This window comes from Meleagris gallopavo, chromosome 4 (genome assembly GCF_000146605.3).
Source record: "Meleagris gallopavo isolate NT-WF06-2002-E0010 breed Aviagen turkey brand Nicholas breeding stock chromosome 4, Turkey_5.1, whole genome shotgun sequence".
Classification (NCBI taxonomy): Eukaryota; Metazoa; Chordata; class Aves; order Galliformes; family Phasianidae; genus Meleagris; species Meleagris gallopavo.
Genome location: NC_015014.2, coordinates 61,730,930 through 61,753,984, shown reverse-complemented (window position 1 = coordinate 61,753,984; position 23,055 = coordinate 61,730,930). Strand labels below are relative to the sequence as shown.

The 23,055-nt window shown below is 42.1% G+C and overlaps 2 protein-coding genes across 2 annotated transcripts in view; both read left to right on the top strand.

The window, feature by feature from the left end:
* Positions 1–5,075: 5,075 nt before the first annotated feature.
* LOC104910860 (hepatocyte growth factor activator-like) lies at positions 5,076–21,286 on the top strand. The gene is made up of 7 exons (XM_010710487.3): positions 5,076–5,287; positions 6,417–6,471; positions 8,290–8,386; positions 13,044–13,117; positions 18,491–18,604; positions 19,628–19,759; positions 21,126–21,286. The coding sequence occupies exons 1-7, from the start codon at positions 5,222–5,224 to the stop codon at positions 21,269–21,271; spliced, it is 684 nt and encodes a 227-aa protein (XP_010708789.1). The 5' UTR covers positions 5,076–5,221; the 3' UTR covers positions 21,272–21,286.
* Positions 21,287–22,914: 1,628 nt separating this feature from the next.
* Positions 22,915–23,055, top strand: part of LOC104910869 (regulator of G-protein signaling 12-like) — a 26,735-nt gene continuing 26,594 nt past the window's right edge. The window contains 1 exon segment of the mRNA XM_019615163.1: positions 22,915–22,984. Coding sequence (XP_019470708.1) covers positions 22,915–22,984 — 70 coding nt within the window.

The following is a 23,055-nucleotide window of genomic DNA, read 5'->3' as shown; positions in this document are numbered from 1 at the left end:
GAGAAGAGAAGAGAAGAGAAGAGAAGAGAAGAGAAGAGAAGAGAAGAGAAGAGAAGAGAAGAGAAGAGAAGAGAAGAGAAGAGAAGAGAAGAGAAGAGAAGAGAAGAGAAGAGAAGAGAAGAGAAGAGAAGAGAAGAGAAGAGAGTTGTGAGCTCTGGGTGAGGGAAGCCAGGAGAAGTGCTGGAGGAGTGTGGGAAGCGAGAGGGCTGAGGAGGAGTAAACATTTGGGTGAAGGCATGTCTTTAAATCACAGCAGTATCTGCTACAGCACAACAGTTGCAAATCCATGTTTACTGCAGCCCAGCTGCCCAGAAACCAGACCTCTGCAGATGTACTTTTACCAGCCTCGCTGCTCTGGCAGAGTGGTGGATGGTTTGTGCTTCACTGTGGCTGAGGTTTTGCATGGCCACAAATATTACCAACAAAGTCTGGTGCAGCTGTGGATGAAACAGGGCTGCAGTTCTTGTGGAAGCCAAAACCACGTAGATTTTTGCCCTCAGGATTTCTGAAGCTCTCGGAGACAGGGTGAGAGAGGTGACATCAAGAGGTGTTTGCTATTGTAATGCAAATATGTGGAAAGTGGTGCCTTTTGGGGGTCCATATAAATAACTCATCAGTTTGGGGCACTGTTCATCTTGATTTGAACCCAGGCTTTTGTTTTCCCTTGCTGAAGTAAGCAAAACAGTTTCAGCTTTCTTCCATTCCACATGTCTTCAGCAAAGGAGCACAGTGGCTTTTCTCCAGGCATGCTCCAGAGAAGAGAGAAAGAGATGGAGGCTCATGTCTTGTGCAGTGGTGAAGACCCTGGTTTGGGATGTAAGCAATCAGGCTGAGGTTGCTCCTCAAGGCAGCTGTTAAGCCACACTCCCTGCAAAGGGTTCCTGTCTTGCCTTAAGTCTTAAAAAAAAAAAAATCAACAGCCTTGGATCCCAGGAGTATTAGCCTCTGTTTTGGTGATTAGGATATTCATTAAGAGGGACAGCCAAATTTTGGTAAATGCTCTCAAGAACAGATGAGGGGAATGATCTCAAGCCACAGAGATGAAGGAAATCCTTTCCAACAGCAAGGTTTGCAGCAAGGTGATGGCACTTGTCCGTGGGCCGATGTCCATATCTGGCACTTAGTTCCTTAGCCAGGGCAGTAGGCTGGGGCTTTGTAGTGTTAATATCAATTAATCAGAAATCAGATTATTTCAGGAGGCAACATTGTCGTTAGTTGGCTGCCATGTATTGCCTTCAAAAGGGAAGAGGAAACTGTGAGAAAAAAACATGATCTGAAAAAGCATAAATGTTTGCAAAAGTACATGAGGGGATCATTTGTTAGAAGAGATTATATTTTTTCTTGTTTTGTAGTAACAGTGCAGTAAATTTCTCAGAAATGTTAACATTGATCAAGAAATGAAACTTGGAAAACACTGCCAAACATTCTGTCATGGGACATTCCTCCCCCAGCCTGCTCAATAGGTGATAGACAGGTAGGAACGCATATGGAGGTGTCTAAACTTGTTTTCTCCATTTATGTCTAGTATGTGCCTTGATAAGGAAAGCTGCAATTTTACTGTTTAATGTTGGAGGTTAACAACTTGTTTTTTGTTATTTTTTGTTTATATTGAATGATTAAGGATTGCTGTTAATATCACTTCATTGTTACTCAGTAGTTCAGAGTCTGGGCTCCGTCTGGGCTTTTAATAATTGTTGTAAAATTTGGAGAGATAAAACCATTGCAGTGTGGGAAGTGAGGAAAAGGCAAACATATGAGGCAGAACAATCAGTATGTGATATACCCCCTGTAGCTCATATTTCTATTTCTTTCTGTTCATTTATTGTGTGTTTATTTGCTTTTTCATTTTCCCATGATGATGTTATTATAAAAGGAAAATAACTGCTGAAATGGAGGGTTTTTTGCTGTTGATACGGTAGGATTACAGCCTGCAAACATAATAAAGACTTCCCAGTGCTACTCTGAAACCTTTCATTGACTTCAGCAGTAGCTGAGGCTGGCTCTGAATGCATTTAGATTATGTGTACTTCACATGAAATGTTCAATATCATGTGCAAAAAATTTAAGAATCGAGACAAGCCGTTCTTTAAAAGGAAAATGGGATTTTCTTGTAAAACAAGAGCTGCAGTTTTGCTGGTGGGATAAGGTGCAATACAGGGTTCAGACTTTGCAGCTGGCCAATAGCACCCCAACACCGGGTCTTTTCTCTATTTCCTGTTTTCAGATTTCTTCTATTTATATATATATATGTATATACATATATGTGTGTGTGTGTGTGTGTGTATATATGTCTTCAGTGTTTTCTGGAGCCTCACTCAAAACAAGCACTTGAAGAAGTCTGAAATTTAAGGTTAGGGACTCCATCCTGAGAGTGATAGGGATTGTTCCCACATCTTCATCCCTTCTCTTGTTGATCTGGTGGTATTTGTTCTATCCACATATGACTATTTTCTCCCTATACAGACAGTTTCCAGCACTATGCTGGAAATGATGAGTCACAGATGAAGTGACTTGAGAAGGCAAAGGAGAGCAGCTGCATGGGCTCATCTGCCCGACCCATGGGTCGTCATGCGGTGCTCTGCCTCCGTCTTTGGTTAGTCGAGTCCCAAGGTCACACACTGTGATTCCTGTAAATGTCTGAGCACCCACAATTGCAGCACTGATGTTAGTGAGTAACTAAAATAGGCTGTGCTTACTGGAGAGCCCTAAGCTCTTTCCCCAAGTCTGTTCCCAAACTGTCCATCACGCATGTTTCTTGTGCTGTGACCGAGAGCTTCACAGTGTATGACACAAATATCAGCAGCCTCCCTCATTCCTTATCCCCATGAAGTCCCAAGTGCCCAATGCCCTCTGCGGTTTCTGAGAATTCAGTATCAAAACCAAATCTCCACTTTTCTGAGTAGATTCTCAGATTCCAGAAAATGCCTAATAGAAGCAGGCAGACTTTCTTCTGGTTATGAAAAAAACCCAAAGATCACTAATCATTTAACATAATTTTAAACAATTCTCAAATCTTACCTTTTCCCTATCGCTGTAAGACCTGCTCAGACACCTCTCTGCTGAACCAGTGCAGGTAGTTCATGTAGTAGCTAGGGTTTGGGGTGATTCATATCTGTCTGAACCCTGGAGTCACTGTTGGGTTGCTATACATATCTTACTCAGGGGTGATTCCCATTACAAAGGGGTGCTTCTCTGGCAGCTCCTGTTGCAGTCGCTTCCTTTAATGTCTTCTCCTTTCGCTTTGTGCCAGCTATGCCCTAGCAAGTGAAGTAGCTCCTGATGTTGCTTCCTCCTTTTCCTTAAGTTACAGAATCAGTTTCAGCCAAAATGTTAGAATTGTGACTCTCCAGAAAGACACTCCGTGACTATTGCTTGTAATTCAATGCCTACATAGAACAGCCAGGAGCAGACATATATTCAGGGAACACATCCTTTCTTTTCCACTTTCTTCAGTTTAGGAACATGTAAAGGCTTTCCTACAAGCTGCCTTGGTCATCACTGAAAAGCCATGCTTCTGGTCCCAGAAGTGGATGGTGAGGAGGATTTTATTCTAGAAGTATGTGGAAGGAAGCATCTCAACAGCATTTAAAGAAGTATCTTCCTCCTCCCTAGCTGTCCAGTTCCTGCTCCTCTGCAGAGCTTTTGGCAACACTGGATGGAACAGCAGCCAATGGCTTTTTAAAAAAATTTCTTTCTTTGCACAATTTCAGGAGCCTAGATACTAAGCTGTGTCTACAAGCTATTGTATAGGAGTTTAAAGATTAAATCCGGATGACATCGATCATGAGGGCAGGAAGTAGAAACCTATGTTTCAGCTTTGCCAGGTGTCCCCGGGGAGCCCAGTCTGTCTGCACCTCTTATTTCCTATTTGTAAACTGAGGAAAAATATGACACATCTATGCCATTAATCTATGCCGAAGCTTTATTTGTTTCAAATCTTCAGCCAACAAACAATGCATAAAGGCAAATTTTTTTCCGCTTGTTTGTTCTTTGCTAGAGCGTGGGGAGACAATTCCAAATCCACCTGGTTTTTGCTCTTTGAAGCCTTACTGTCAGTAGGAAAGTTTTGTCCATAAATCTGCATCTCATAATTGTGCTAACAAGAGCTATTACTTTGATGACAGACACAGCAGTATAATAGCACATCCAGTGGAAATTCCCTCCAGCACTATAAACCATCTTGGCAAAATGGTGATGGGAAGCTCCACTCAGGCCCAGGGCCTTACCACCAATCTTGTTGGGTTAAAACATAAACTCCTACTCCTTCCATAACTGTGAAACTTCAAAGCGTGGAGCAAAACTTAAGCAAGGACTATGGGATTCTGTCTGCTGCTGCTGCTCTGTGCATTTTGGGTGTGAAGAGGTGTGGTCCCTGCCTGACAGCGATGGCTGGCTTGAGCCTCAAGCACAGGCACAGTTCTACCAGCCAAACCTGTGGATTTTGGTTGTGGGGCAAGGTGGAGCTGAAACAGAAACAGACTCTGCTGGTGAAATTTCAGTTTTAGCAATTCTTTCTGCATCCCCATTAGTTCTCCTGTGCAGCTATCACAGCCAAGCACTTACAGACTGAGAAGGGCTTGTTCAGGCAGCTGCAGAAGGGAGGTCTTCAGTGCTGCAAATGTTTTGTCATTGGTGTGTTCCCTCTTTCTAATTCTTGCAATCTGTTGCTAAAAGACTGTTGTTGTCAGTCACGGTTGGATAGGTAACCATCTGTTAATGAGTAATTCCTATGTCTAATTGGCATTGATCTGTTCCATGTTTTGCAACACAATGTTGTTTTCTGAGAGGGCTTGCTGGGAGCTCCCTATTATTATTATTCCCTCTTTGTGAGAGGAAAGAGATGGAAAGTGTCTGGGTGCTAGACAGCTCCTGATTACAAGCACCATTGGATCAGCCGCTCTGGAGGGGCCCTTACCACCTGCTGAGTTCTACGGAAGAAGAAAGGACACTGACAACCAGCAGCCAGGGTCAGACACATGATAAACTCTTAACTCCATGCAGTTTAGGCAGTGTATCTTGCTACATAGCATTCCCATCTACCCACAAAGGCATTAATGATTAACAACGATAAGAGCTCTGCTTACTTAGAGAACTAAAATACCCTACAGTCAAACAAATTGCAGTCCTTAGAGAAAACTCGTTGCTTATTCACCCTCCTGCTTCAGCCCAGCCCTGGAAGTTTCCTTCCATCAGGCAAAACCTCAGTGAGAGGGGAGTGAAGATGAAAGCCTGTGCTCCTTTCGCTCTCGTCTTGGCTCTGGCTCTGAGCGGTGACTGTATGAAGAAGGTAAGTCTGATTGCGGATCAGCGACGTGCTGCCTGGCAGGGCACTGCTGCCCGGGGCTGGATGAGTGATGACACCAATCAGTTGGAAAGAATGAGTGCTTCAAACACAGAGGGGTTTGCTAGATCAAGGCCCACAGCAAGTGTTGATTAAGCAGTGTTTGTAGGATAGCTCATCCCTTCTGCATAGCTGGTATCTCAGGCCCACACTTGTGTATCTTTATAGTTATTTTTACTTCATCATTAAAACTACATTAAAACTAGCCCAGATGTACTTAAGTGATGCTGTAATCCCAACTATTTGAGCAAATTGCAGAAGTATCTTCTTAAACATTCTATGCTGGGGCAGAAGGGGATATTCACAATGCCAGTGACAGAACTCAGCCTTGGCATTGCAGACTGCCTAATGCAGACAGAAGTAGTGTGGAGTTTGAGTGCAAAAATTGTTTCTTCCTCAGAAATGATCAAGTTCTGTCAGTATATCTTAGCAACAGCTTTGCCTTATCCCTTACTTATTGCATTCTGTATCCACATCCATGTTCATGATGTGCTGCTTCCTTGACTGTTTTTGTGAAATTTTTATTTTGCGATAGATCAGCTGTCAGCACCTTTGGCGGCAGCACCATTTTATGAGTATTCCCCATTTTTTATTATTTCCTGTGGTTTCAGATTAGCTCTAACGAGCAATGATGCTTTCTGCTTGCTGACTGGCAAGCCCAAATAAAGTTGAGGTTGCTTTCTTAGCTAATGCCCTGAGGGATACAGCTAAATGGCAGGAAAAGTCAAATCCTAGGATATTATTTGTAACTGTGAGCTGGCCCAAGAATGCATACATTCATTTTGCAGAGGAAGATAGGAGATGTGTCTCTTGGCAGTAGCAAGATATAATGGAGCAGAGCCTTAGCCTTAATGGTATTGTGCTAGATTCTCCTGGTTTAACAGTGAGCTTCTGCTATCCAGTGTTTATTTACTCCCATTCATCAGATTGTGCCCCAGCTGAAATCAGATGCAAATAATGAGATCTGTGTGGAAGAACTGAGAGAAATACAGTTTGAGGGCACATTTTTCACTACAGGATGTTTCCCAGAGTGAATTCCTTTCTTCATTCCACATTCTTTCTTTTCTCTTTGTAGCACCGTAAATCTGGGCCAGGAAGAGACTCAAAACATGAGTTCGCTCACCTGCAAGGTACAGAGTCAAATCCAATAGTTCTCATGACAGTAAGAACAATCTGCCTATCTGCATCCACACTGTGCAAGCCAGCAGTAAGCCTGTCTTTGTTTCAACATGCATAAGGATTATGGCATGGTTATGACTATTAATTTCTGTGTAGATGTGAACTTGGGATTAGCTCAGGCATCCCAGGTAATTTTCCTTCAGGTGGGGATTAATGCGAAAACGCTGATGAGATTTTCATTTTTCTGAGCTTGTGTGGCGTACCCTGTCTCCTAACATGGTGGGGCTGTGATGTGCAACTCCTTTTATTTTCCTCAGAGCTGTGTCTGCCCTATGCTTTAAAGTACATAAGCAGCTCTTTGAATGTATGGGTTCAATTTCTGCAACTGCCCTTGATCTCTGTGCAAGAGGAGGGTTTGAGTTCCATACAATTTACTGTGTTGCATTTGTTTTGAAACCTGAAGTTTCAGACATCCTGGCTGCATGCATACATTGCAGACTTCCAGTTTTAAAGCCTTTATTGCCTGTGCTTTTGCTGTTGTGGTTTGTGTGAATTGGGCTGTAACTTGTGCCTTGTAGCTTAGAACAGTCTTTAATGACCTTTTGGATTAAATATGTCTTCTCAATGGAATTATTTTCACAACGTTCTAGCTACTTATAATGGGAGCTATCAAGCATTGAAGGTAAATATCTGAACATTCATCCAGTTAGTTCAGACAATGAACACGAGGCTTCAAGAAGAGATAGCAAAGTGACTGCGGTAACTATTTTGCACTGACACAGGGACAGCCAAGACCAATAGGGTGACCATAATTTCAGCTGGCTAGAAAGGCTTGGACCACAGGGATGGGTTGCTTTTCACATAGTGCTAATAACTGGCCTCAGCAGTGATTTGAGGTGATGTGTCAGGGCTTGCCAGGGTTAACAGATATCACAGTGCTGTGCAGGAGCCCCAGCTGTGACTGCAGGGGTAGCTCAGGATGAGGAGGGTGATGTCATCACCAAGAAGTGGAAATAGGCACTTGACCATGGCTCTGTGCCCCATTCCTCACCTATCCCAGCAGCTGGTTTCAAATCAAAACAGATTTGTTTTAGTTTAATGGTTAAATAAGCTCTGACAGTTTTTTGTTGTCTTTTCTGTTTCCAGTCTCTTTCATTCTCAACATTCATCTTGAAGGATTTTTTTCTGCTGGACTCCCACTACCCATTCTTATATTACAGCTATCATTGACTTGGCAAATAGAACACTTGCCCTTCTCAGATACCTGTCCCATCAATTTCTATCCACTTATCCTAAGGGGAAGGTGGTAAGATCAGAATTCCCTGTCACCCCCTAATCTTTAAAATCCTCTTTCCCCTGGCTGTTTCTATTTCAACTTGTACTGCCTTGTGGCTTAATTGTTTTAAACAGATGTTACAAAGTGATAGGTAGCCTGGAAGGATACTACAGCAGAAATCAATTTAATATGCTATTACAATACTACGCAATTAGAAATGATAATTGCAATTAATGAATGTAATTGCCATTTGCTGTACCAGAAATTGCAATGTATTTTGAACTTGAAATGCTCTATTTACCACAGAGCCCATCACTCTCTGTTGATTTAGTAATTATATGAGATTTCAGTCTTTTTCTTACATAATAAAGTTGTCTTGAAGTTAGCTATCTGTAGCAGGGGAGTTGGAACTTGATGATCCTTGAAGGTGCTTCCAACCTGAGCCATTCTGTGATGACTTACAATTTAATATAATAACAACCTAATTCATTTATGCACACACCTGTGGGCTGGTGTTCAACTGCATGGTGAGGTTTTTATTCTTGTATTGCAGTGTTTACAGAGGATGGAAATTTATGCACATTTCCTTTCCGGTATGGTGGAAGGCTTTATCACTCGTGTTTATCAAATCTATTTTCCCAAAAGAAATGGTAAGTTAACATTTCTCACAAATAAAGACAGTGTTTAAAGGAAGATATAATGCTTTTAGTGTTTTTTCTTGTTTTTGTAATAATTAACACGGGTTCATTCTCACATTCACTGAGCAATTATGTTACCCTGCTGATGCTCACAGCCTTTGGATCAAAGAGCATACAGATGGGAATGAACCCAGTCACAGGGTACCTAAGGCCACAGAAAGCTTAACGCCTACAGAAATGTTCTTTTCTTGGCCTTCAGATTGGTAACAGCTGGTACAGAATGAGCCAGAACAAGGAGTTAGCCATTGCTGAGGGAAAAAGGGAAGATAAGGACCACCTGTAAGCAATGACCTTCTTAAAGAATCTGTTGATTTGCATGGACTGTATTTGTATTGCTGCAGGGACATGCTGATCTTTGAGGAAAGCTGGCTTTTCCCCCTAATGTCTCCTTGTTCTATCCTGATTTTCATCAGATTATTTTCATGTGGTGTAGTGTTCCTGCTTGTGGGTAAAAGTTCATTCTATTAGTATGTTTAAGACCAGGTTCTTTATTTTGGATGAAGGCTATTCTTTCAAACATGTAAGTTGTTATGAATACTTATTATCCTTTTAGGATTAAGGGTAGTTAGGTGGGAACTCTAGCAAGTAGCAAATATATGAGAGTAATTTTGCAGATGTATCTTTTTAACAAGCATGTTAACAGAAGCTAAAGATGATAAAACAGGAAATAAATAGCTATCAGGAATGAAAAAAATACATATGTAGAGATGAGGTCTGTTAAAGAAAATGTACGTACATGTTTTCAGGATGGAGATAGAGTGCGTTTTGCTGGCCCAACAGAACTCAATTGTTCTCAAGCAGTTCTTAAGATGAGTCTTGCTAAAAATAAATACACAAAGCATCAGTAATTAAGAAGTTAGACCACGGAAATGGAAAGGCAGGGTATGTATGAGATCCAAGGTTAGAGCATGCTTTCCAGGTGACCTTGGAGAACATGCAGTTGTAGTTCCTATTTTTTTTAAAAAGCGATTTACAAGCATGAAGATGAGGAGAATGGCTGGAGCTGTTTAGTTTTGACAGATCATTTCACCCTGTGGCTGACCTGCTGGAGAATATTTACTCTTCTTTCACGTGCTAAAAGCAATCCAGTGTGTGACTTTAGGCATGGAGATGCTGGGAACAGGGACCTGAAGGGCAATTGGGAAATGTACTCTGGGCATGTTTGTGTGACCTGGAACCAGCCCATACGTGGCTGCTGCTGACAGCTGATCCTTAGGGGCACACAGCAGGCAAGAAGAAGGCTCATCCCCCTCTTTCTCCTGCCTGCGAGCTGCAAGGATGGGGATTGTGGGAGACCAGGGACAAATGCAAGGAGATCAGACTAGGAGAAAATAGCACACAGTTTTGCTACTTTTTGAATGCTTTTCTTAACCTGAGGAGGTTTTGTGCCTTATCAGACCTAAGAGAGTGCTAGATTGTGTACCTAAGGAGTCGTCCTTAATCCTTAAGGTATGACTCAAATCAGGACTTTTTTTTGGCTTCCATTGGCTTTTGCTTTCTTATATGCATTCTTATACTACCTATACTAAACAAATATCATGTGTTAACTCATCATATTAGGCTTAATAAAAATACTGTCCTACTTCAGAAATTAGAGGGTAGTGTCTATCTTAACACAAAGGAGGGCATTTCATTTATGAAATGCAGTGTTGATTCCAAGGGCTAAATATGTTAAGAAGATCAGGCATGACTTTGATGGCTTGTAAAAATAAATATTTCAACACAAGTCAGAGTTCTGACAGCAGAAATCTCTTCCTGCTTTCTCTGAGAGCAACAAACAACGTGGCATCTTTATAAATATTTATTCAAAACAATTTCAGTATTCTAGTAACAAACTTCCTTTAACAGAATCCTATATTGCATTTCTCTTTAATTATAATCTGTTTTCACTGATAAATTCCCGTTTAGCAGTCTCTTACCAGGTACTAAAGAGGTCATGTAAATTTGCCGTTTGTGTTAGAGAGGAAAAAATTAGCTGGAAGTCTTGCTGAATTTCATTCTCACTTCCAGAAAAGACGAAACAGCGTAGGGACAGAGAAACTGAGGATGTAATGGACGCCAATGAATAGTGAAATAGCTTTGAGGATGTGTTGAGCTTGTTCTGTGGAGTAAGAGGAACATGGCAGAAAACATGAAAGGTTGATACAAATGTGCAGGCAGCCTACTAGCACAGGGTGAGATTAATATATTCATAGTCCCTGTAGAATAACAGCATTGGATGAGAGGAGCCAGTAGAAGAAGCAGTCAGGACCAATGACAGGAGAAGAAAAAAAAAAAGAAAAAAAAGCATTGAGGAAGCAAAAATCTAGTTCTCTGTTTGCTTGGAACTTGGTATCTGCCTGACAGAATCTAGAGAGCATCATTTTTCATATATTTTTATCCTGCTGAGTTTGCTTAAATTCATTTTGACAGACTCAGTTCTGCTTTTAAGTGTATGTGGAACCTTTTCTTTTGCCTCTCCCGTGCTGCCCAGTGTAACACCTCTCTGCTAAATTAATAATTATGTCAGTCAGAAAGCGCTTATTCTTTCTTCTCCATTGTTACTGAAATGTCTGAGCCTGTTTTGCCAACAGTAACACGACTGACACACTACTGAGAGTCACTGTAATCCTTGTGTGCTGCAGACCTTTAAAAGAACACGATCTGCTTCCCACTAAAGAGTACAAGGAAATTTCCCTTAACTCCCTCAGATCATCATGGACTTTAATGTCTGTGAGAAAAGTGCATCTTTAAGGTTGTCACTTTGTTCTGCACTGGATTATTCAGTACCTTTTTTTAATGAATCTTTTATGATTAAGGTCACCTAAACTATTATGCGCAGTCTATTCAGATGTTGCGTAGAAAATAAAGCATTTAAAATACTTCATAGAATCTAATGACGGGTTAGTATAAGGCAGTTAAAATGGTAGTTGTGCTCTACAATAAAATTTTGTTCTAGCTTGTAAAGTTCTGTGGTAGAAAGATAACGTAACTGTTCAGTACATGATAAAATTGCACATAATAAGTTATCTGACGTTAAATAAAGCTAACTCCTGTTGCTTGCTATGCCTAATAGCCACATATTTCCATGTGTAGTGACAGCAAGTATAGCTGATATTTATTTTAGTATCACAGAATCAGATGATCATTTAGTCTTTAAAAGACCTTCAAGATCACAAGTCCAACTGCCAACCTGACCTACTGAGTTCTATCACTAAACCACATCCCAAAACCGTGTCCCTTGGTGCCAAGAGTGGCTAGAAACAGAGTTTTGATGCATGGGATGCTGAGGCAAGATGTGGATTTGTGGTGTTAAGGTTTCTTTCAGCCACTGCCTGTCTGACCTTGAGAAGCCTATGTCTACCTCTGCAAGAAAGGAATATAAGTTTAACCCTCCTTGGAGTGTGATGGATCTTGGAGACAACAGAGGGATAAGGGCAAGGGAAGTACACAGATCACACAATTGTCAAAGTCCATCTGGATGGTGCTTTGGTAACATTTGCAAAGTGCCTGTGGTTTCAAGTGCAGGTTTCAAAAGAAATGCAGGGTTTTATCTGTGCCTCTGGAAACCATCCCCATGTCAATTATTTCCTCCATTCATCAGACAAGCTGGAAAGTAGAAATACTTTAAAGGAAGTGAGCATAAAATACATTTTCCACGGAAAGCAAGGAGAAGGTCCATCTGTGGGTTGTCTTCTGCCTCTGCAGATCATTGAAGGTAACAGGCAGGCATGAGAAAAGGGTTGGGTCCTGCTTGGCTTGTTTTGTAATGAATACAGGAGACATGATTTATTTGCTTTTGTTTAGTTTTTCATTTCTGTCTTTTGTTTTCTAATCTTAGAAACAGAAAGCAGACTTCCCCTCCCCGTCATCCCCCCTGGAGGATTATTTGGAGATCTTAGGTCCTGCTTCCACATCTCATTCTTAGTCTGCATTTGATTTGAGATAAATTAAGCAGAATGTCTTTAGCAAAAACAAAACAAAAAACCCACAAAAGCGCATACGTTTTTTCCTCTGGTATTGAGAGTTTGAATGAAATAGATGTTAATCAGGAAAACAAGAATGAATTTCCATATAACAAAGAGTCAAGGACATATAGAATGGATATTATGAAAAAATTCTTCTCTGAAAGAATGATCCAGCACTGGAACAGTCTGCCTAGAGAGTGGATGAGTCACCATCCCTGTAGGTGTTTGAGAAATGCTTAGATGTGGTAATAAGGGACATGCTTTAGTGGGGAAATATTGGTAGTAGGTGGATGGTTGGACTGGATGGTCTTGGAGGTCTTTTCCAACCTTGGTAATTCTATGATAGTTTCAGTGCAGCCGTGTACTTGACCTTTCTGGACTGAGGACAAAAAGAAGATGCCTAGCTATACTGAAGCAATGTTCTCAAGGACACAAGGGTCCTCTAAGGGTAGCTGTAATCCTGTAAATCTTCATAAACATTTTCTCTGCAGGATTGTTATCTTAAGTAAAAATTTCCAATATGCTGCACACAACAGTGGGGTAAATGAACTTCCCATGGCTGCCCTTCATGCTCTGTGATTGTGATGGAGACTCTTGATTCACCTGATGCAATATCTGGGCTCTTTGAAGCTGTGCTAAACCACACTTTTCATTCTTTCCAGGTGTTCAACAACACATAACTACGATCGGGACAGGAAATGGGGGTACTGCACGTTGCTCTCTACAGAGCACTCAGGTAAGGCGAGCCATTGCTGAGTCACTGTGTGTGCCTGCTTCCCATTTTCCACATGTAGTAGTAGTCTGTGCCTTCTCTGTGGCTTTTAACTTGTGAATACAGAACAAGCCTTCACATTAAATGTTTCCAAGAGCTTCCTGTGAGTCTACATAACCATAGCATCAGGCTATGAATACTACAGAGTCTAATTCACTCTTGATTAACCCGAAGCCATAGAGAGAAACTATGGCAGAGCAAACATGGAAATCTGAGCTCCTGCTGGAGCTGAGCACAGAGCTGATCATCAGCTTGGAGTTGTCTTTTAGATTTTCCTTCTAGTGATCTCAGTCAGGAGCAGCTCTCCTTTGGATGGTGAAGCACTGGAGATGCCCCATCCCTGGAGACATTCAAGGTCAGGCTGGATGGGGCTCTGTGCAACCTGATCTAGCTGTAGGCATCCCTGTTCATTGCAGGAGAGTTGGACTAGATGATCTTTAGGGGTCACTTCCAATTCAAATGATCCTATGATGGTTCAGTGATTCTATGACAGCCAAGCTTCTTCGTGTTTTGGGCTGCTGTAGAGAATACAAGAGGACAGGTGGTCCATTGCAGGAGTACTGAGGTGCAACGAAAGGGTTACTTAGAAGAGCATTGTAACAGGGTCACCACACTCAAGTGCTGTGATTACACACATAGTGAAAGTCTGTCTAAATGGAGAAGCTGAGGTCTGTGGCAAACTCTGTCTATATGCTACTTCTAAGCAATGCTGTGGGTGAAGGCACCATGTCCCAGGTATTCTGGTGGGGATCATGCTGCCCTCAGCACTGCCTTGATGGCTGGCCCTTGCTGTCCCCACCTTCAGCCTTCATGGGCTTGGGGTTCTTACTCTGAAACATCTAACTCATTCGTTTTGTAAGGAACATATAGATATCTAGGCCTCATTTGCACAATGACTGACCAGCATTGAAAAATCTGATGTACTGACCAGACTTCATGTCCCAGTATCTATTTTGGATCTGTATCTGAATGTTGATCATCTTCCTCTTTTCTCTTTGGAGGTACTTTCAGATGTCACCTGTCTTCTTCAGTCTGTGGGATCTGGCTGCGTACCCCTACTTGTTCGCTTCTCACTTTCAAACAAAGGGCATTTTCTACCTTTCCCTTGCAGAGTTCTTTGTCACGTCAGGAGTCTCATTGCCAAACTGATTACAATCTACTAGAGCACTTGAAAAGCCAATGCAAGCTGAATCATCCTGAGAATCTAAAATTAAGCAGTGTGCAACATCATCATTTTAAACTTAACAACTTTAAATTATTTTCCAGCCTGGTTTTAAAACAGATTAACAGTAGATCAGAGACAAATGACCTAATCCCATAACAAGCAGCAACGCATGTGCCTTTGTAATGCAAGTATGTCAGATGTGAATGCTGAATATAGACAGTTCATGCTTGCAAGAGTCAAGTTGTGAGGGCTTCACTTGCTTATTCATGACTCTTGGAAACAGTAACTCACATTCTGCTGTGAATTTAAAAGGAGCATTCCTGCCTCACTCTTGTTAGTGTTTTTATTTTCCCCCTCAACTCCTTCTCAGGATAGATTTTCCAGCCCTTTTCCATTTACCTCTGCAGTCTTGTGCACTGAATTTCTGTTGTGCTGTTTCTTTACTGTTGTGACATGGAGCACCTCGGCATCACCTGCTGCTCCTCCTGCACAGAAAAGCAGAGGACCAGGTCTTACAAAAGCTGCACACTTTTGGGACTCAAGATAGTCATTTTGGCCAGGATGAGTGCTCCCCAGTGAAGGCTGGATTTACTGGGGATCCCTCCATCCTCCCCACTGCTGCCCCAGGGTTCTTCATGCCACCTCTGTCCCTCTCCTTTCCCGTCATTGCTGTCCTGATACTCTCTTGTCTTGTCTCCAAAATGAGCAAGGCTTTGGGGACTCTCCAGATCATTTTTGTCTGTTATCCACCATAGGGTTGGACAGGATGATTTGCAAAGAGAAAGCCCCCTCAACAGCCTGCCTCTTGCTGAGGGCTGTCAATGTACCATAATCCCGGAGAGACCTTGTCCTGGCTTCTAGTTCCTCTCCAGAAAGGAAAATTATATGTGTGAAAGAGGAAAGAAAAGAGAAAGGAGAATGAGGGAGAGGGAAGGGAACACAGCTGGCTGTTACAAAGAAAATACAGAAGCATTAAGGTTTTTGTACAGTTAAATAAGTCTGTACAAGTTGATTTATTTGTAAGCATAGTTCTATTTATTTACTTTTTAAGTAGCAAGTGCTGTATTTGGGCTTGAAATGCATTTAGCAGATTGTCAGGTTAAAGGCAAAGGGTTTATGGTGAGGTCAAAAGGAAGGAGTGGTAAATGGCTGAAGGGAACTTCAAGAAAATGGAGGAAAGCTCACATGCTGGGAAGATAGCTGGGAAGGGAGCAACAGCCCAAATGAATAATGATGATTTTCTAAACGTGTAAGATACATGATTTTATTGTGAAAAAAATCGAGCTAAGATATTACAACTTTGAGGAAATCTCAGCTGCTTTATAGTACACAAAAAGCAGTAAAAAATGAAATTCCAGGGAGATTTGACTCCTTGACTGGAGATTTGTGAAAAGTGTGTGAATTGGGGTGGGGAAGGATCAAAGGCTGAAGCATGGACTCTCTCCAGATCTAAATTGCCCCATGTATGTGGGAAGTCTGCTTGAAACCACCAGAGCTGCATACAAGTCGGTGTTCAGCAAGTGTTTGGGGCATCGATCCAGAAAAATACTTCTGCCAATTTCCAGAGAAAGTTTAATCACCAAACCTTTGGCTCCAGGGAGAAGTGAAGCACTTGTATAAAGGCTCTGCTGGAGGGAAATGTTTGTGCTGTGCAGCACAGAGCCAGAGCTCACAGAAACAGCACCTGCAGTGCTTGTTCAGCCCCCCTGAAATTAGCAGGAGTTTTAACTCTGCCTTTAGGAAATACCTGTTCAGGTTTCAGGAGGATCTTCCTTTTCTGCCGGAGAAATCCTGTGAAGAGCATGTGTAGGATCTGCCTGAGGTAAACACAGTCGTGAACAGGGGCCAACCAGGCTGTGCATGCACAGCTCACATACACATACAAAATATACGTGCATAAGTGCACAGTGTCATTGTGCTTGGAGCTGTCAGATCTTGGACAGTCTGTCAATACTACTGCTCTGACCAGGCTGCTGAATATCTGGAAATCTTGGACAAATAGTCAGAACTCCAGAGTGGCCTAGGTTTGGAAGGTGACAGACAACCAGACAAGATATTTCTTTTTCCTAAGAGGTGTTTGAACTGATATGAAAAGAAGAAGTAGAGGCGCGTGGGCTGTGCAGGCATGAGGAAGAGGCTCTGTCCCATGAGGGGTTTTGAGGAAGAGCAGCCCCTGGGAAGGTGGGTGGCAGAAACCAAAAGTTTTTGTGGGAAGATATAGTTAGGGAGGTGAGGCAAGTCTCCTGTACAGCCTTTGAGAGGTGAAGTTGATGTCAAGGTGGCTGTCAGCAAGTACAAGTTGTTTTTCCCATGAGATTTAGACACTGGCTGAACAGGCAAGGACTTGGACTCCGCATTTAATGCATAGTTAGTGTTGGGTAGGAGTTCTTAGAGGGAGAGTGATGTGTTCATCTGCTTGGGAGCACCTCTTGGAGGTAGAAGTTCGAGCTGGACTCCAGGACGGGAGGGAAGGGATGTGGAATAGCCAGGGGAAGTCTGGCCAGAGGGAGGAGCGGGATGCATTGAGGGTCTCCAACCAGGAAAGATAGGAGGGACTGGAGGTACTCTTTGTGGGTGTCATGAGGTGTAGCCTCTGTACAGAGCCATGCTGTACCTGAAGATGGAGAGCAAGTGAGCCAGTCATGGTTTTGATGTGATTGGTACAGGAAATACCGAATTTTGCCTTTGAGGAAACATTACATCACTACAAATTTCATAACTACCAAACAGCACGAACAGTAGAATCATCGCTGCCTATACTTGCTTTCCCTTGATGTTATCCTGGAGTGAAACTAACACTGAATACACCCAGAGCTGGTATTTCACATCAATTACACCACTCTGTTCTACAGTAAATATTTTGATCTGTGTAGGGGAACTTTCACATTTCCATTGCTGTAGCCAAGTTCAGGAACTGACTTTCATACTTTGCTTAGCTCTGTATGTGTGTGCTTGTTTTCACACATTGCATCTTATGCTTAGACACCATTCCAGCTGAAGGAGCACCTGGATTGAGTAACCTCTCACAGAGTCTGAGTAGCTGTAACAAGGAGGATGAAATGCAGGCAAGTTATTGGGCCATCTCTTCTGCAGGTGAAAAACAAGATGTTGGTTGACTTCAGGGGAGATGCACTTTGTCACTGCAATCAGGAGCTTAGGTGGCCACCAAAGCTTCCGCAACTTGACTTGCTTTGATGGAAGTCAAGCTTCCATTGCACTGTGAGAGAGCTGTCCTAGCACATCCCCTACTTACTCTCCCAACTTATTTTCCCATGATTTAGAAGATTCTTGTAAAAATAGATCTATAGCTCTGCTCCGGTTTAATCTCATTTGGCCCGATGTATTTGGATGTGCCTTGCTTCAAAAGCTTTTTTCCTTTGTTCCAGCTGTCTGCTCATTTTAGATATAATCCAAAAAATCCACAGCAAATTCCTCTGTGGAGGATGGTCCTTGGTGTAATTTGAAAGAGAAATGCATAATCCTGGTTATTTCTGTTGAAATGCAAAGCATGCAGGGCAGTAATCCGGGCAGAGCCAGAGCTACGGCTTCCTCCCCAGTGCAAAGGCACAGCTCCATCTAGTGGGCCTCGGCCCACCTTCTTCTTTACTGTAGCCTCGGGTTGGCCTGAGCCCTCCGCCCTGGGACGAGTTATTCATAGAATAGAATCGTTTGAGTTGGAAGGGACACTTAAAGGTCATCTGGTTCAACTCCCCTGCAATGAATGGGGATACATACAGCTCCATCAGGTGCTCAGAGCCCCTCCAACCTGACCTTGAGCATCTCCAGGAACGGAGCATCCATCACCTCCCTGGGCAACCTGAGCCAGTCAGTGCATCACCATTCTTATCATATAAAACCTCTGTCATTATATCCAGTCGAAATCTCCTCTCTTTTAGTTTGAAATCATTTTTCCTTGCCCTATCATCTGGGAAAACATCCGGAACAGTGATTTGTTACATGGATTTAAAAAGCTGGATGAGTGTAATAGTTCTGCACCTCAAAACAAAACCAATATACATTGGTTGGATTAACACTGTTTCAGATTAAGAGGTGGTATTAAAGCCACTGTGCATCAAAGCAAAATGGTTAAGGTAACCAAGCCAACTCCTAACGCAACAAAGCATAGTTTATCTGGCAGACATTAACAACAGCTTCTTATGTGGTCCATTTAGATTACTGTGCAAACAACCCTTGCCAAAATGGAGGGACCTGTTTTCTCGCTCATGGTCGTAGGACATACCACTGTGCCTGTCCTGAGGAATTCACGGGAAGAGACTGTCAGATGAGTGAGTATCTTCTTCCTCAAGTGTTACTCCAAGAGATACGGGCAGCAAGAAGAGCTCATTAAAGTTTGCTTAATGAAAAGGTAGTGCTGTTATGCATGACTGTTTCTGTAGGCAGACTTCCAAATGGTTATGACAGACATCCATTAGTGACAGGACAGCTGAAAATAACTTGATTATACAATTATAAATCCAAGCATGCTCTGAGCCAGTGAGGTATTAAGCTATGGGAAACACAAAGAGCCTTCTCCCCTCCCTTTGCTGTTTTTAAGATTTAAATATCACTTACATCCTTGGAAGTGACTAATAATACCATCCAATAGGTAGGGCAGGGAGACATGAAAAAGCAGCAGAACTTCAGGTGACGCCTTATCCTTTCTGCATATGTAGACCTGGGGCCATTTCAGCTTCTGTGATGCCAATCCTAATGCCTCTGCAGCTCCTCTGCCTGCAGGGAATGCAGTGCCAGAGGTGGAGGAGAGGCCGGAGAGCTTTGCTTGGGTTATTTCTCCAGTTTTATGGTGCTGTCACTCCCAGTTTAGTGCATGCCAAGAGAAAAATCAGGCTTTTGCAACAAGACGTCCAATTGTGCTTGCATTTGTTTAACGAAGGCTTCTTCCTACAGCTCTGGACTGCCTCCCAACATAAGCAAAGATGCCCTTTTCAATGTTAGCTCTCCAGCATAGCGCATCATCTGTGACTGATGCTGTAAAATGAGACAGACACAGTGATATATCACTGATTTTTATCTTTTTGCATTTGGTGGCTGAACTTTTAGGGGTGCTGAAGTGATGCTATCATGTTCACAGAGCTTTAGGAGAAAGTCACCTCTGCCTTTAGGTCTTTGTAGCTGCTGCTATGCTGGCTTTGTGTCTTCACACTTTGGGGGATGGCTTGTTGGAGAATCACTAGCTGTCAACAAATGTATCTATTCAATAGAGAGAAAGGGAGAGTAGGATACATGGCACCATCCCCTGCAAGAAATAATCTCAGAAAACCTGTGTTATTTTTCAAACCTCATTTTAGAGAAATGTTTTGATGATAGTCTCTATGAGTTCTTTGATGTGGACATGAGGTGGTCAAGAGTCAAACAAGGATCTGTGGAGCAATGCATTTGTGTGGATGGGCAGATGGAGTGCCTGAGAGTTGAACACAAAAGTAAGTGCATTATTTTGTATTGCAACTCTTAACCTGTGTAGAGTGGGGATAAATGATAGTAACAATATAAAACCTGAGTGGTGTTATCATAGCAAGGCTGCTATCATTGTTCATGTATACTTTTCACAATGGGGTCACATCCTTCCATGTATGAGCAGTAATGCTGACCCAGGAAATCGCTTCAGTTTGTCAATCCTTACTTGAGGAATTAAATATAGTAAGCTGAATTTAATGACAAGCCTAAGGCTGTCCTTGACAGTGATTGAATCCTGATCCACAGTGTGTAGGAATACCGACAGATAATACAGTGGAAGTGGTGAAATCTCTGGTGTCACAAGCTCTCTTCCAGAACTGTAAGGTGCCTGAGAGGTACATCCTCATTTACTCTTCCCTGAACACCCACAATCTCTTCAAGTTGCTGCTTTCTCTGAGATTTCTTCCTCTGCCTTGCTCTTGAATTTCCAGCATGTTAACTGAAGCTGATTCCAGGATCCCGTTTGCCCTGCACTGACCCCAGAGTCCCCATTACTTTAGATTCAACATACCCATTCCCAGTCAGGGCAAAGCTTATGTTTTGAAGCCTCCTCCTTGTTTTGAGGTGTCAGAAAGAGCTGGGCATGCACCCTGGGTTGTCATGTACCTGATGAAGCCACCATGACATCTCCCTTCGGAAGGAGAGATGGGGTAGGAAGTGAAAGAGTTTGCCTCACATCTCTATGCTCCAGCATGGCTATTCTGTTATTGAATCCAGCTGACCAGATCCACCTCTCCAGACTTACAATACTGAGTAAGCTTCATAAAAGCCCTTTGAAGAAGGTATGCACATTTATTCCCAATTGAAAGAAGTGGAAGTTGAAGCATGGAGAGAGTTGGTGGCTTCCTAGGACAGTGGGAGTCCATGGACATGATAGGAAATTTGGGAAGACTTAATGTTTCCTTGTTGCAGACCCTATGTATTATTAGGGGCTGAGCTGCCTAATAAATATGTTATTACAAATTTCAACATAGTTCAGTGGTAAAGTTGGAACTGGCAGAACCCTCTGTACAGAAAGAAATGCAAATGTCACCATCATCACCACCAGTAGTAATAATCACCACCTCCTTTTACCTATTGTTCATTAATAATATTTTTCAAAAGTTGTGCTGACATTATCCAATAAAAATGAAAGCAATGAGACAGACCTCAGTAGGCAGAAATCAGTAGTTTCCTTTTCTTCAATTTATATCAGGTGTAGGTCTAAAATGAGTAAAAAGAAAATTTCCCTTAAATGTATGTACAGGAAGAAGATGTACTAAATTAAGTTAAAATTGGACTGGTTCTCTTGATAAGTTTATATCTTTATTTGATTTTGGCTTTTGCTTGTAGGTTGTGTTCATGATCCTTGCATGAATGGCGGAGAATGTAAAATGATTGCCTCCAGTGGGAAAACCGTGTGTGACTGCAAAGGACCTTTTGTAGGAAAGTACTGCAATATTGGTAAGTATAACAACATACTGTGGGAAGGGAATTAGGAGTTTTCAGCTGTGTGCGAAGCTGGGGATTTTTTGCCTTTGCAGACATTTCCTGTAATAACTGAGAGTCACGTAAAACTTCACAAACAACTGTTTAATGTATTCCTCCAGTGTAAAACATAACATGCTCTTCTTCACTGGAACCCTGATTCTAAAAATACTTGTTACTGTCCTCAACCTTCTGGAAAATTAAACAGAAATTTTAATCCAATTACTCATGTCCATAAAAGTAGTACGTGTGTCCATTTTGTAGGGTCAGGATATCAGTGTTGTTATCCAGCGTAAATGCTTCCCCAGGGGTTCAGGAATCTCATGCTGTCTACTCATGAAATAGGAGTTTGTGCTTTGACAAAATCTAGCAGCTGGCTATATTTGGAAGCACTGGGCTCTTGTGAGATGTAGACAGAGATAAAATGCACACTCTCTGTTTGGGTTATTTCGTACTTCAAATTAATAGCACATTTAGTGCAACATAGTTTACCTAAAAAATCCTTATGTTACTGGTGGGTCAGGGCAGAGAAACCTGCTTTTGTTGTCTGTGTGCTAGCTCTGTGTTGCTCCTGACTTGATGCTACGTAGTTTTTGGTGCAACTTCCATGAAGATTTAACTTTTCTCACTGCTGAGGTTGTTGCTGTTTGTAAAACTCCCATGCACACTAAATCTTCAAGTTGTATCAGTGGCTACTTTTCAAATGCCAAAGGTGTTAGGCATAACTTACAACAGACCTGCAGTCATACCAGCCCATGATCCCATAGCTCATAGGAAAGGATTTCTCAGGACGTATATCCCAAGATTGGTCTCATCAAAAACAAAGGCAAGGCTCTTGGTGACTGCACTGGGCACCTACAGGAATATAATGGATATCATGTGCTCTGATGTATCAAAGTGGTATCTGATATTCCACTCTGTTCTGGAGGTTGAAAAATGGTGCAGCCATCTATTCAACTTGAAAAAAAATACACACCAGGGGGACTGGCAGTACAGATGGAACAACAAATTGCAAGAATGAATTGGCAAATAGAATGGTTTATGAACTGGTCCTGACCTTTGACTCACCAGGTTCTTGATTAATCATGTGAAGTGAGCTTGTGACTCTTGCAAGTCCCTCACTGTAGCTCTGTGCTTTTGTCATTTTGTTACCCCACTGAGATTTTTCCCAGGCATTATTGCTGCATGGATGTGGGCAAGAAGCAGCAGCCTGGGAGGACTGTACACTGCTCCTCTTTCCACATTCCTGTTTAGTTATCAGATTCTCCTACCCAAATATCTGCAGTGCTGTGCATAAACATCCACTGAGCGCAGCCACGATTATAAACATCAGCAGGGCAGTGTTGTGGATGTAATACTGGTTTCTGTCTGAATAGATCAGAACAAGAAATAAGCAGGTGCTCTTTGATTACTTATAAATAATAAAGCAAGCATTTAGTTTGCTAAACAAATGGCTTTGAGATGCTCACAAACCATCTGTGTTCGGCTGCCTAACACCCACACACAAAATGGGAACTGAAGGATTGTGTTTATGTGTCAGGGGCTTGCAAAGAAGTATAAAAATAAAATCTAAAAAAATAAAAACCTCTTAACCAGGATTTAGTCATTCTAAGTTAAAGCAAATAAATTAATGCTGGAGTCTACTGACCTGATAATGCCATTACACCAGGGCAGTGGCATGCTGGTGAGAACACTGGGAGTTGGTGATATCACAGCATGTGGAGGTGATTTTTAAATATGTGTTAGATTAGTTTATTCTTCAACCCTTCAATTTGATGCTGTGAGCACAGCTGGT

What these genes read in the sequence shown, in the direction of transcription:
- LOC104910860 (XM_010710487.3), top strand. Translation starts at nt 5,222, where the DNA reads ATGAAAGCCTGTGCTCCTTTCGCTCTCGTCTTGGCTCTGGCTCTGAGC. An exon ending in GCGGTGACTGTATGAAGAAG is followed by an intron (nt 5,288 to 6,416) that starts GTAAGTCTGATT and finishes TTCTCTTTGTAG; the next exon opens with CACCGTAAATCTGGGCCAGG. An exon ending in TGAGTTCGCTCACCTGCAAG is followed by an intron (nt 6,472 to 8,289) that starts GTACAGAGTCAA and finishes CTTGTATTGCAG; the next exon opens with TGTTTACAGAGGATGGAAAT.